At 35.9% G+C, this 13,169-nt stretch overlaps 2 protein-coding genes and 1 pseudogene across 3 annotated transcripts in view; 2 read left to right on the forward strand and 1 right to left on the reverse strand.

Annotated features, from left to right (window-relative positions):
* The window catches only part of LOC109949016, a 31,513-nt pseudogene extending 24,180 nt beyond the window's left edge, over positions 1–7,333 (reverse strand). The window contains exon 1 of the transcript XR_002271508.1: positions 6,868–7,333. The product of XR_002271508.1 is annotated as a leucine--tRNA ligase, cytoplasmic-like (transcript). The remainder of the gene's footprint in view (positions 1–6,867) is intronic.
* Positions 7,894–8,232, forward strand: LOC109948740. Its single transcript, XM_020562444.1, has one exon. The coding sequence runs from the start codon at positions 7,894–7,896 to the stop codon at positions 8,230–8,232; it is 339 nt and encodes a 112-aa protein (XP_020418033.1).
* Positions 8,326–8,962, forward strand: LOC18781151. Its single transcript, XM_020562446.1, has 2 exons — positions 8,326–8,638; positions 8,877–8,962. Exons 1-2 carry the CDS (start codon positions 8,326–8,328, stop codon positions 8,960–8,962), a joined length of 399 nt encoding a protein of 132 aa, XP_020418035.1.

Genomic DNA, 13,169 nt, shown 5'->3' on the forward strand with positions numbered 1-13,169 from the left:
GTACAAATTTTCTCTATAATATGTAATGTAAAAATTTGTTGAGGTTTTCTTAAATTAAAAAAAAAACAAACATACAAATTGCTTAACCGACGTGTAATACTTTTCCAACGACCTAATAAAGTCAAAAACCGTCGTATTTTGTTGTTTCGTGTTTTAAACAAATACGACGTAAAAAAATAGTTAGACGACGTTCTTTGAACAATTGAGTCGTTAATGGTTTACAATATCTTCAATTTCTTAAGGGTTCAGGGTATCATCGACGACGTTTATGTAACGACAGCGGTTAAGTCGTGGAATATATATTTTACGTCGTATAGTTAAATAGCCGCCATGGTTTCTCATTTTAACGACGTCATTTTAACGACTTAGTAGTCTATTACAATTTACAACGTCTACAATTTATTAACACCGACGTGGTTTGTTGTTGTGGTAAGAATATTTTATTATTTTTATATCAAAATATTCAAAATAAATATAAAATAAATCAGAAAATTGAAAAGTCAACTCCTATGAAGTCATTGATATATTTTCTTCCACATAAACCTTGAAAAAATTCATTTTGAATAACAAAAATTTAAAATGACCATCCAAAACAAAATTGTTTTGATGAGTCATAAAATCACTTCTAGTTTTATGGTTTAGGGTTTAGAGTCTAGGGTTTAGAGATTAGGGTTGTTATTTATTGGTGTTTATTTTTAAAGTATAATTTTTGGGTAGTCTAGGGTATATGTTAGGCTTTAAAACCATAAAACCTTTTATAAACTTAATTTTTTAAATTGTATAATTTAGTTTTATGGGTTTAGGGTATTAATTTTTAACGACGGTGGTTGGGTCGTGGAATACATATTTTACGTCGTACAGTAAAACATACGACATGGTTTACGCTTTAAACGACGTCATTTTAATATGTAAGTCGGTTTATATAATTTACAACGTCTTTAATTTCTTAACACCGACGTGGTTTTTCAGTCGTCGTTATATAAAAAATTCAAAATAAATTTAAAATTAATCCGAAAAATGAACGGCCTTACGTTCTTAATCCGAAAAATGAAGTTTCCGTCGTGGAATATTAAATTTACGTCGGTACTTGTAGAACTTTCGCCTTGGTTTTTCTTTCGACGTTTTAAAACGCGCGCGCTCTAAAAATTTTCGCGCGACCTAAATTTTTTTAGATTTGGCTCTTATTCTTATACTTCGAACCCTGAAACCTAAAATTTCAGATTTCGCGCGACATAACATTTCGCTCTCTCACTTCTGCTCTAATTAAAAGTTGCACTCTCCAGGCTCCGTCGAATCTGTGAGCTCGTCCAACCTGTAAGTACAAACCCTATCTTCCCCTTGTAAATTCATTGAATGATATTAGGTTGTTTTGTTAAAGGGTTTTATGTGTATGCTTTGCGATCTGTTAATAATGTGCTTATAGGTATGGGTTCATGGATTTTCTGTTTAATGGGTTCATGGATTACATTATCTGTTATGTTGAATTGGGAATGGATTTAATTTTGTCGTATCTTTTAATCACCCTATGTTATGTTGAATTGGGAATGGATTTATTGTTTTCATGCTTGGTTTCATGTATATGTTGGTTTCTTGCTTGGTTTCATATATATGTTGTGTTCTTAATGGGTTTTGTGTTCTTGAAAATAAACTGAGACACGACGAATTTTAAGGCAACGACGACGATTACACGACGGTTTTTTTAAACTACCGTCGTTGTATTACTTATACACGACGGTTTTTTCATAAACCGTCGTTTGTATTACTTATAATAGACGACGTCTATTGAAAATCCGTCGTCTATATATGCCAAATACGTCTGTTTTTGTTTAAAACCCGTCGTCTCTGTTGTGTATTACTTGCGATTAGATCATTGTATAATCTGCTATAGTGATGGTCATTGCCTGTATTTTCACTTTATTATAAATAATAGGTTATAGTGTCGGAGATGGATAAGTCATGGATGCACTCGGATAGAAGATCGAAGGCATATGAATTTGGGGTGGAAGCATTTTTGAACTTTGCTGTAGAAAATCTTCTAACTACAACACATATCCATTGTCCATGTGTTAAATGTGTTAATTTGAAGTTGTTTGGGGTTGGAATTATAAGGGATCACTTATACTTTAATGGAATTGACCAAAGCTATAAGAATTGGACATTTCACGGAGAACCTTGGGAAGCAACTACTAATGCTAGTAGAAATGTTGAGGAAGATGATGGCCATAGTAGGTACAGTTTTGTGTCTGAAGAAATTGATATGGATGATAATGATTTTGGTGATTTTGGTTCGGATCCGTATGAGTTTGCCAATGTGATTGGGGATGGAGATCAACCAGTGTACCCTGGTTGTAAAAAGTACACGAAGTTATCGGCATTAGTGAAGTTGTATAATTTGAAGGCAAAACATGGGATGAGTGATGTCTGTTTTACAGAATTATTGATACTTCAAGGCGATTTGCTTCCAGAAGGAAATACAATACCAACCTCCATGTATGAGGCTAAAAAGACTTTGTGTGCATTGGGGCTGAGTTATGAGAAAATGCACGCATGCCCCAATGATTGCATCTTGTATAGGAAGGAGTATGAGGATTCAACTAATTGTCCTACTTGTGGTATCTCAAGGTGGAAGGAAGGCAAAGATTCAATCTTGAAAGAGGGTGTGCCAGCGAAGGTGGTGTGGTATTTTCCCCCAATTCCAAGGTTTAAAAGGATGTTTCAATCACATGAGACAGCTAAGAGTTTGACTTGGTGGCATGCTGCTAGAAAATCAATTGACGGTCAGATGTCTCATCCGGCGGATTCCCCGTCTTGGAAACTTCTTGATGATAAATGGCCTGAGTTTGGTAATGAGCCGAGAAACTTGAGATTGGCTCTTTCATCTGATGGATTCAATCCCCACAGTTCTCTAAGTAGCAGATATAGTTGTTGGCCGGTTATCTTAGTTACATATAATCTCCCTCCATGGCTGTGCATGAAACGAAAGTTCATGATGTTAACCTTATTGATTTCCGGTCCTAAACAACCCGGAAATGATATAGACGTCTACTTGGAGCCTTTGATTGATGATTTAAAATCCTTGTGGGTTGGGATTAGAGGAGTGTATGATGCACATAATGGAGAATACTTTACACTCAGAGCTGCATTAATGTGGACAATTAATGATTTCCCCGCCTATGGAAACTTATCTGGTTGTATTGTTAAAGGATATAAAGCTTGTCCAATATGCGGCGATGATACACCTAGTCACAGGTTGAAAAATGGCCACAAAATTTGTTACATTGGGCATAGAAAATGGTTACCAATCAATCATCCATATAGGAGGCAACGTGCAGCTTTTAATGGGAAACCTGAATATGGCATACCTCCAGAGCCATTAACCGGAGAAGAAGTGCTGCATATGGTTGAAAATGGTGACAGAGTTTGTTGGAAGAAGAAATCAATATTCTTTGATCTCGAGTATTGGAAATACCTTCCTGTGAGGCATGCCCTAGATGTTATGCACATTGAGAAGAATGTTTGCGATAGTATCATTGGTACATTGCTGGAGATCCCTGGAAAAAATAAAGATGGGATTGCTGCTCGATTAGATTTATTGAACATGGGGGTCAAAACTGATTTGCAACCCGAGTATGGAGAAAGACGTACTCGTTTGCCTCCTGGGCCTTGGAATTTGTCAAGAGCAGAGAAGAGAGAGGTTTGCAATTCTTTCTATGGTATGAAGGTCCCTGAAGGTTATTCTTCAAATATTAAAAATCTTGTATCTTTACAAGATTCAAGACTTCTTGGCCGTAAATCACATGATTGTCATACCTTAATGCAACAATTGCTCCCTGTGGCAATTCGTTCTGTTTTAGAGAAGCCTGCAAGGTATGCAATAACTCGTTTGTGCTTCTTCTTCAATGCTATATGTGCAAAGACTGTTGATGTTTCCAAGCTAGATAAGTTGGAAGAAGATGTAGTAGTTACTCTGTGTTTGCTTGATAAGTACTTTCCCCCTTCATTCTTTGATATCATGGTTCATCTAGTAGTACATCTTGTCAGAGAAGTTCGTCTATGTGGGCCAGTATATTTTAGGTGGATGTATCCGTTTGAAAGATATATGAAAGTGCTGAAGGGGTATGTTCAGAATCGTACTCGTCCCGAAGGTTGCATTGCTGAGCGGTATATAGCTGAAGAAGCGGTAGAGTTTTGTACTCAGCATTTATCTGATGTTAGTACAGTTGGAGTGCCTTCAAGCCAAAAGATGGGAGTTTCAAAGCCATTATCAGGTTGCACAGTGAGCGTAGTTGATCAGGACCTGTTGAATCAAGTACATCTATATGTCTTGGAGAATACGGAGGAAGTCCTACCTTATATCGAGTACGTATGAGTTTTATTCTTTAAGTTTCCATTTAAAATTATTTCTTATGTTTATCTTATATATTTGGGACCGTAATGCTTGAATTTTTCGTGTCATGTAGGCAACATATGATCCACATCAAGACTGCTTATCCAAAATTTAGAAAGAGAACAAAGTGGCTGCAGGATAAGCACAATAGCACTTTCATTCAATGGCTACGCTTCAAGGTATATGTTGTTGAATAACATATTTCTCTTTTAATTTTCTTCTTATTTATATGTTAGATTGAATTAAGATATGATTAATTTGCAGGTTCAAAGTGAACTTGAGGAAGACAATCATGGCGTATCAGAAAATTTAAGGTGGCTAGCAGCTGGTCCAAACATGTCAGTGCCATTATATAGGAGCTATCTTATTAAAGGTATTAAATTCAATATCAAGGCACAAGATGATGTGCGGACAACTCAAAATAGTGGAGTTTATTTACTTGCACATACCATGCAAGTTGCTAGTGCCAAGGATAAAAACCCAATTCTCTCAAATATGGGTTTCTATGGTGTCATTCAAGAAATTTGGGACCTTGACTACCAAAAGTTTACAATCCCAGTCTTTAGGTGTGATTGGATAGATAGTTCTGGTCTTGTAGTCGACGAACTTGGATTTACCCTTGTAGATTTGAGTAAAATTGGACATAGGAATGACCAATTTGTTTTGGCTTCTCAAGTCAAACAAATATTTTTTGTTGACGACCCGATGCATCGTGGTTGGTCGGTAGTGTTATCAATGCCTAGTAGAGAATATAATGATGTTATTGGTGATGAAGTATTAGGTGATGTGATAATTGAGTGTGAGCCATTTACTAGAGGGATGCCAAATGTTGACACATTTGATGAACTGGTAGGTGAGTTAGGCGGTCAAAATATTCGAGATGGGTGTGAAGATATATGGATTGAATGATGCTTATGTAATTGGCAGTGTATGACATTAATTTTGTAATATATTGTAATGTGATTTCTTCACTTTCTACGTTCAAATAAAACACGACGTTATTGTGAATCAGTTATTCAGCATATTTACCGACGTCTTAAAGCAACGTAACAATGAAGAACCACGACGCTATTGTGAAGCAATTATTCAGGATATCACGTCGGTGAAGGATTAAGAACCGCCATGTAATTCAAAATAACACGACTCCAATCCCATAATACCGACGTCTAAAAAACGAGATATATAATCTGAACGTTAAAAAATACGACGTCATCATACATTTTCCACGTCGCAAGTTCTTTTATAAACGAAGAGGAACGAAATGAATTCCGACGGAAATTCATTATAACCGCCGTCTAATAACAATTAAACGACGTTATTTGTAATACGGCTCCCATCATAATCTACGCCGTCTATATGTTCTGTAATACGGCTCTCATTTATTTGGAACGGACGTTGTTTAGAAGTTCAACGTCGTCTATATTATTAAGTGCGTCGTGAGTAATGAATACATATAAATACAACGTCGACTATATAAATGTATACGTCGTAAATAATGACACTGACAACTATTTCCACGTCATCTTTTGTAGAAAAATCGAAGTGGAAAATTTATTTCACGACGGGTTTTTGTAAATAAGAGACGTAGTAGATTTCAATAACGTCGTCTTCTCATGTATTTAAAGACGTCATATTTTTTCTTGTCGTGTAAATTATATTTAACGGCGTAGTATTTTAGTTGTCGTCGTTGTATGTATATCTTGCGGCCTTGTTCTTTTAATATGTGTCATATTTTTCCTTTTTAACGACGGTGATTTTTTTGAGTTGGTCGTCTATTCTCATCCTCGACTATTTTCTAGAACTTTAGCAGACTAAACACGTCTGTTTTTATTTTTTTCCGACGTTGTTTTATTTAACAACGTCTAATATTTATCGTCGTTGTTTGTTTCTGAAAATAGGACGTATAAATTTTGTAATACGACTCTCATATATTTGTAACCGACGTTGTTTAGTTTTTCAATGTCTACTCTATAAACACATACGTCGTAAATAATGACACTGACAACTATTTCCACGTCATCTTTTATCGAAAAATCGAAGTGGAAAATTAATTTTACGACGGTTGTTTTTATATATGCGACGTAGTAGGTATCAATAACGTCGTCTTCTAATGTATTTAAAGACGTCATATTTTTTATTGTCGTGAAAATTATATTTAACGTCGTCGTATTTTTATTTTCGTCGTTGTATGTCTATCTTGCGGCCTTGTTCTCTTAATATGTGTCATATTTTTCCTTTTTAACGACGGTTTTTTTAGAGAGTTGGTCGTCTATTATCATCCTCGATTGCTTTTTTTAGATCTTTTTGCAGTACAAAGACGTCGTTTTGTATTTGTTGATGACGTTGTATAGTTTAACAACGACGGTTATTTAGCGTCGTGGTTTATGAGGGAAAAGATTACGGTGGATTCCACGACCATTGAAAAACCCAATACACGACGGTGATTTACCGTCGTCTTTTTGCTTTTTTGTAGTAGTGGCTTGATTTTGATGCAGCCTTGGACTTCTTTCCCTTGAACTTAGTTTCTAGAAGTACACTTGCATTTGCATCTTCAACTTCTTCTTGGTCCACTTGGTCCTCTTCATTGATGGGAAAGACAGGCGGGTGTCCAAACTGTTGGATCTCTTATGCAATTTTATCAGCAGAGGCTTTGATGGGCATTCCGGTTCCATGGAAACCGAAAGGGAAGAGCACATTTGCACCTCTTAGTTTGTGATAACGTGCAGAAAACTCTAACTTTGAGAGTGAGAATGCATGTCCAAGATGCAAAAAGCCATTCATGTAGGGGAACGGGAAGTTTCCAAAGAACTTCGCCCCTGGCTTAGGAGGCTTTTCGCGAGATTCGGCCCTATAAACGTCATGTTCTTTCCAAAAAGTTTGAATCTTTGTTTCTATTTTTTTGAGCGTGTCTCTCTTTACGAAGATCTTCCCATCTTCGGCAGCCATTTCAATAGTTTCACATAAACTATTGAGAATTAAGCTACTTACTGAGCTCAATACAAACTGCAGATGACAATCCTGCAGATTAGTGCTGAGAAGAATGAAGAAATGAAGAACTTTCCTTTCTAGGAAATAGCCGTTAGCCGCTCTATTCTATTTTGCGATAATTCCCACAGCTGTCTTTTTTTATCTTTTTCAGCTGTACTATGATAATCGATTCTAGCCTAGGTGTAAGAATCGTAGCCTACAATGATCATGTATGGTAGGAGATGAGTCCTTGTATCCTAAAATTTAGGATCCTAGTTTTTGGCAGTATATGTCATGTATATGAGCATGCTTTTGCTTAGACTTTAATATAGAAAAATACTGAACATTCTCATTCACTCTTAGCATTTTTCCTTCCTTTGCATAAACGTTTTTTTTTTACCAAAATCAACATGGTATCAGAGCTCTGGGTCTGATTCCAGAGAGGGTCGTAAGCTGTGAGAGAGGGTTTTCCTAAAAAATTCCCAAAAGGGATAAAGGTTGCTATTTTATTGATTGGTTCACTGAGTCTCACTTAGAAAATGGTGGGATCAGGTTCTTTAGGTGGAGATTTACGAACTCCACAGTTTGATGGTGCAAACTATGATTTTTGGGCCGTCGAAATGGAGACTATCCTCATAGCACATGATCTATGGGATGTAGTTGAGGTCGGAGTACAACCTCAGCCGATTCTTGAGGAGGAAGAAGGCTCTGGAGGTGGCTCTGGAGGTGAAGGAAGTGAGGCTGAGCAAGTTCCAGTGGAAGCACCCACCATCTCCAAAGAAGACAAAATCAAAAACGCCAAGGCACTAAGTCTCATTCAAGGAGCTTTAACTGATGAGCTCTTCCCTCGCATCCGAAATGAAAAGACTGCAAAATGAGCTTGGGATACTTTGAGAAGAGAGTTCAGAGGAGATAAAAAGGTAAGAGCTGTAAAACTTCAAGCTATTAGAGCAGATTTTGAGTATATGAGAATGACAGATGGTGAAAGCTTAGATAGCTATTTGGCTAGATTCTTTGGAACTGTGAATAATCTGAAATCACTTGGTGAAGATGTGTCTGAAACAAGAATTGTGCAAAAACTTTTGATGAGTCTAAGTAGAAGATATAAGTCCATTGTGTCTATTATTGAAGAAACTCGAGACCTTGATGTTCTTAGAGTTGAAGAGGTCATTGCCTCTGTCAAAGTCTATGATAAAAGGGAGGACTTGCATGATGAAAGAGATAAATTGGCTGGAACTAAGAGAGCTTTTAGCAGCCTCAAGGTTGGAAATAACCAAGTCCATGGTACTCATAAGGGCTCACAGAGTAGACCAAATCAAAAGTGGTAGGGACAAGACAAAAAGGGATCTAATTGGTCTCAAAATGGAAGCTTGAACAACAATAATGGCTCAAGCTGGACTAATAGTGCTGGAGGAAATTGGAACAATAACTTCAATTCACAGAACAAGCAAGGAAGTAGCAGTCAAGGAAGTGTGAAACCACAGTGCCAAGTATGTCAGAAGTATCATTTTGGTGTGTGCAGACACAAAGGCAAACCTAGATGTGGAAAATGCAATCGATTTGGTCATACTACAAAGGATTGTGATAGTCATAGTCACAAACAAGTAGCCAACTATGCAAAGGAAGAAGAACTAACCATAGGAACTATGTTCTATGCTTGTCACTCTACAAGTTTGAAAGATAGAAGTGTATGGTTTGTGGACAATGCATGCAGCAACCACATGACCTCTCAAGAATCTGTGTTAATAAACATTGACAGAACTATGACTTGTAAAGTTAAAATGGGCACTAGAGATCTTGTACAAGCAACTGAAAAAGGCACTCTAGTGGTTGACTCGATTTCAACCAGTACAGATATACAATGACAACACTGCGGCTGTTTTTCACTGCATGAACAACAAGATGTCGCCTGGACTTCAGCACATTGATAGAAGTATTTAATAGTGAGGGAGAAGGTAGCACACAAACTAGTCAGGTTTGATCATATTAGAACTCAAGATATGATTGCAGATTCGTTTACAAAGTTTCTACCTTCAAAAGCTTTTCTGAGACATGTTGAGAGCATGAGATTATTTTCTAGCTTTGATGCTGCAATCTAGTGGGAGTCTTGTTCCAATTTTGATATTTTTCTAGTATGTTTATTTTGTTGTTTTCTGGATTGAGGGATTTGCATTTAAGGATGTTAATTTGGTTGACAGTTTTTATTATTAAATAATTTCTACCATTTTGACTATTTAGATGTTTAAACTTATTATGCATTTTGTTTATGTATGTGAGATTATGGTCTCTTTGAGATACTATTGGTTTAATAACATTACGGATTGACTCTTGCTAAGTCGTAAAGGGGTATATGTACTAAAAAGCATAAAGATTCACATTACGGATCAGTACATGTTAAGATTCGCGTTTGTAAGTGCTTCATGTGTTTTGAGATTGCATTATGTGATTATAGATTACATGTTTTTAATAAAGAAGAGCAGTGCTTGTCTATAGTTCGTTTTGTCTAATCGCTTTTCACTGTAGTTTGAAGGGAATGACTTAACTATTTTAAACTCATGGCCAATAAAGATTATCAAACTTTGGCAATACATAAGCTTAGTGCTCTAGTGCTTGATCTAGTGAGAGAATGTTATATTCCTATTTAGATCGGTGCACTATATACTAAGTTAATCAGGTTTGATAAGAGTTTAAATTAGGTTATACCTTGAGGCCCAAAACCTTGTGAAATAAGGAAAGTTTTGATTGAATCAATTAGGGGAATATTCGCTTGTAGATCATTCGCCTCCTTAACTTCCTTATCTCTCTTCCTGTAAAATCAAATAGGAGTAAAAGACCATACCCTGGGGGTGTTGGCCAACCTAAGTTCAATTGAATCCTTGAGAAACAATAGCTAAAAAAAGGTATGAAGTTTTCTTTATGGGGAGAACCGAGTGGCTGGAGCCGTGTGTGGTGGCACTTAGCCGTGTGGAAGAGACAAATTTGGGATAAGCTGGCGGCTAGGGAGGCCGTCGGCTAGGAGAGAGAGAGAGGAATTTTTAAAATACCTTGTGTGTTGAATGATGCTATGTTTTTATAGGGCTCTAGGCATCTATGGTTTTTCAAAGAATATCTTCTTATTTGGAAGGAATGTATTTTTTCCCCAAATTGTAGAGATTGAATCAATTAGGGATTTGATTATGATCAAATCACCAATTGATGATGATATCTCTGAAAATTGGTGATATTATCTTTTAATTGGTGATTATATTCCCAACCATATTTAAGATAATATCCATATTTTTAGTAGCAATTAATTGGCCAAATAAATAGGCTCAATTATTTAACCCAAGAGATATTCTTCTTGTCCACGTGGCGCCTTGTGATTTGAAGCTGGATTATTTGCTCCCACAGAGGTTGAGGGAGCAGAAGGGGAAGGAAGTTCGAGGGTCAAAGAATCTACGTGCTAATATTCTCCGCACGGAATTTTGCTCAAAAATCAACAAATCTTGAAAATTCTAATAAGATGAAGTAATAGAAATTTTAATTCAATCTAAAATTAAAAAATAAGACTAAAAATTACAAAAGCCAAAATTTAAAAATAAAAAATAAAAAACTACAAAAGCCAACTCCCCTTCCCAATCCATATCCCCGCCACTCTTACCCACCCCGACACCACTCATACTGTCATGCCTCTTTCAAAACACTTGTCTCTTCTGGTGGTCCTAGTCGTTACAAGGACTGTAGGGATGGGATTTGGCACACTGAAAACCTAACTCCTCTTTTCCCTTCCCCTTTTCTACAAGCACCCACCAACTATGGCTACACTAGTGAGCTCTAAAGCAATCTTCTAGTTAGGGGATGAAACTCACCAACAAATTGTTGTCTCTGCTATAGGGAGAAGAAGGATCCACTATGAATGAATGTGAAGATGGAGTAGCCTCATCCTGAGCCCCCCACCTATGATGGCAACAACCTGATTTTTAATTTGTATTTACTTAATTTTTTTGAACGATAAAATAATTGTTAATTTTAAAATAATTTTATGATAAAAAGAAAAAGAAAAAGAATAAATGATGATGTGTCATGTCATAAACAGTTAGATTATAAGAATAGTCTAACTATTGTGAAATGTTGGTAAATGTATGAACACTAAATGTAGATGCTCGAGATCCTTCAACCCTAATCAAATGTAGAAAAGTTTTCGTAACACTTAGGGCCCAAAAACAACACAAGGAGCACTGTAGGAGGCGCAAAGAGGTGTCATTTAATGTTTTTAGAATAAGGTGTTGTAGGGGTGGGCATCTCATCCGAATTATCCGCATATTGACCGTACCGTACTGACAGTTTGGTTAAATAATTATTTTTTAATTTTAATTATTCAGATCCGATCCGTACCTAGATGTTTGGTTTGATTAACGGAAACAATATTCCTAACTTGACGGAAATCCGTACCGATTCGATATTTATACTTATTCTATTATTAAAATACAAAATAAGAAACCAAAGATAAATACAATCAGCATTTTGTATCACTCCTTTATTATTGTTGTATCACTTTTCCATCACCATTGTATCACTGCTTTCTCATCATTCTATCACTTCTTTATCACCCAGTACTGTATCACTTTTTGGTCAGAAAGGAAGTTATGAATTTCCTGTGTTTTCCGGTTTCGACCTTTGTCCCGTTTTTTACCTGTAACATTCCAACCGTTGATCCAAATTTTATGTTCTTTATATAGTTGGATTCAGCATGAAAAACTAAAGAACCCAACCTGGAACAAATGACAAAATCATTTACATAAATGTAGAGAATTCAATAAAAATAACACTCAAATGTTCAAACAACAAACACAAGTGGCTCCTAGTACATCTTGAGTATATATTGAATGATATAGTGACTAAGTTATTTGATTTCATACTTGGATGAATTAAACTATTGAATTTTTATATTTTACAAGGATAATTTGGTGTATTTGTTAAAGAACTTATGTTATGTGAAAGTATTATAAATTGTATTTTTATTAGTATGTTTTTATTACGGTAGTACCGGTGTACCGAATCAATCTGAACCGAATATTAGGTTAACCGATCCGAAGTCTTTGGTTTGTTGAATGGAAGAGAAAATGGTCTATCGAAGTCTTTGGTTTGGTTAACAGAAGAGCCTTCTACTGTTCTGAACCGATCTGTGCCCAGGCCTAGGGTGTTGTGTGATAAAGTGTATTAAATGGTTAAGAGCATTTACCTCTACACCCAAGTTCTTGGTAAGGGTGGGCATTCAAACCGGCAAACCGGAAATCTGAGTCGAACCGCACTGAAAAAAACATTTTAAAAAAAACCGAGTTGACCAAAAAGTCAACAACCGGTCAAAAACTAAACCGGACCGATTTGGACCAGTTTTGGTTCCAGTTCTATGTCTTCAAAAACTGGACCAAGCTGAACCGAACCGATCAAATTAAAAAATATATAATTTTAGTATTTATTTATATTCACTCATAACTAATATTTATCCAAATTCAATTTCAAAACATCTCTCTTTTCAAACTTTAATATTTATTTTTATATGAAATTGAATAATTTGTTAATTTTCAAGTCAAAAAAATAAAATTTCTGTTGAAATTTGTATTAAAAAATAATAATGTTAATAATTCGGTTCAATCCGAATCGGATTGAAACTGGACCGAAATCGGTTAAACTCAAACCAGACAGTTTTTGAAATTTTTTATTAAAACTAAACTGAATCAAACCGGATAAATAGTACCGAATTCGGTTATAATTTAAGGCAAAAACCAGTCCAAACCAAACCGTACCCACTCCTAATTCCTAAGTTCAATTCCCC

This window comes from Prunus persica, chromosome G4 (genome assembly GCF_000346465.2).
Source record: "Prunus persica cultivar Lovell chromosome G4, Prunus_persica_NCBIv2, whole genome shotgun sequence".
NCBI classification, from domain to species: domain Eukaryota; kingdom Viridiplantae; phylum Streptophyta; class Magnoliopsida; order Rosales; family Rosaceae; genus Prunus; species Prunus persica.

Bases quoted from the DNA above. Each gene is read 5' to 3' on its own strand.
- LOC109948740 (XM_020562444.1), top strand. From the start codon at position 7,894: ATGGTGGGATCAGGTTCTTTAGGTGGAGATTTACGAACTCCACAGTTT.
- LOC18781151 (XM_020562446.1), top strand. From the start codon at position 8,326: ATGACAGATGGTGAAAGCTTAGATAGCTATTTGGCTAGATTCTTTGGA. The intron at 8,639-8,876 runs GTACTCATAAGG...TGGTGTGTGCAG, and splicing joins TGGAAATAACCAAGTCCATG to ACACAAAGGCAAACCTAGAT.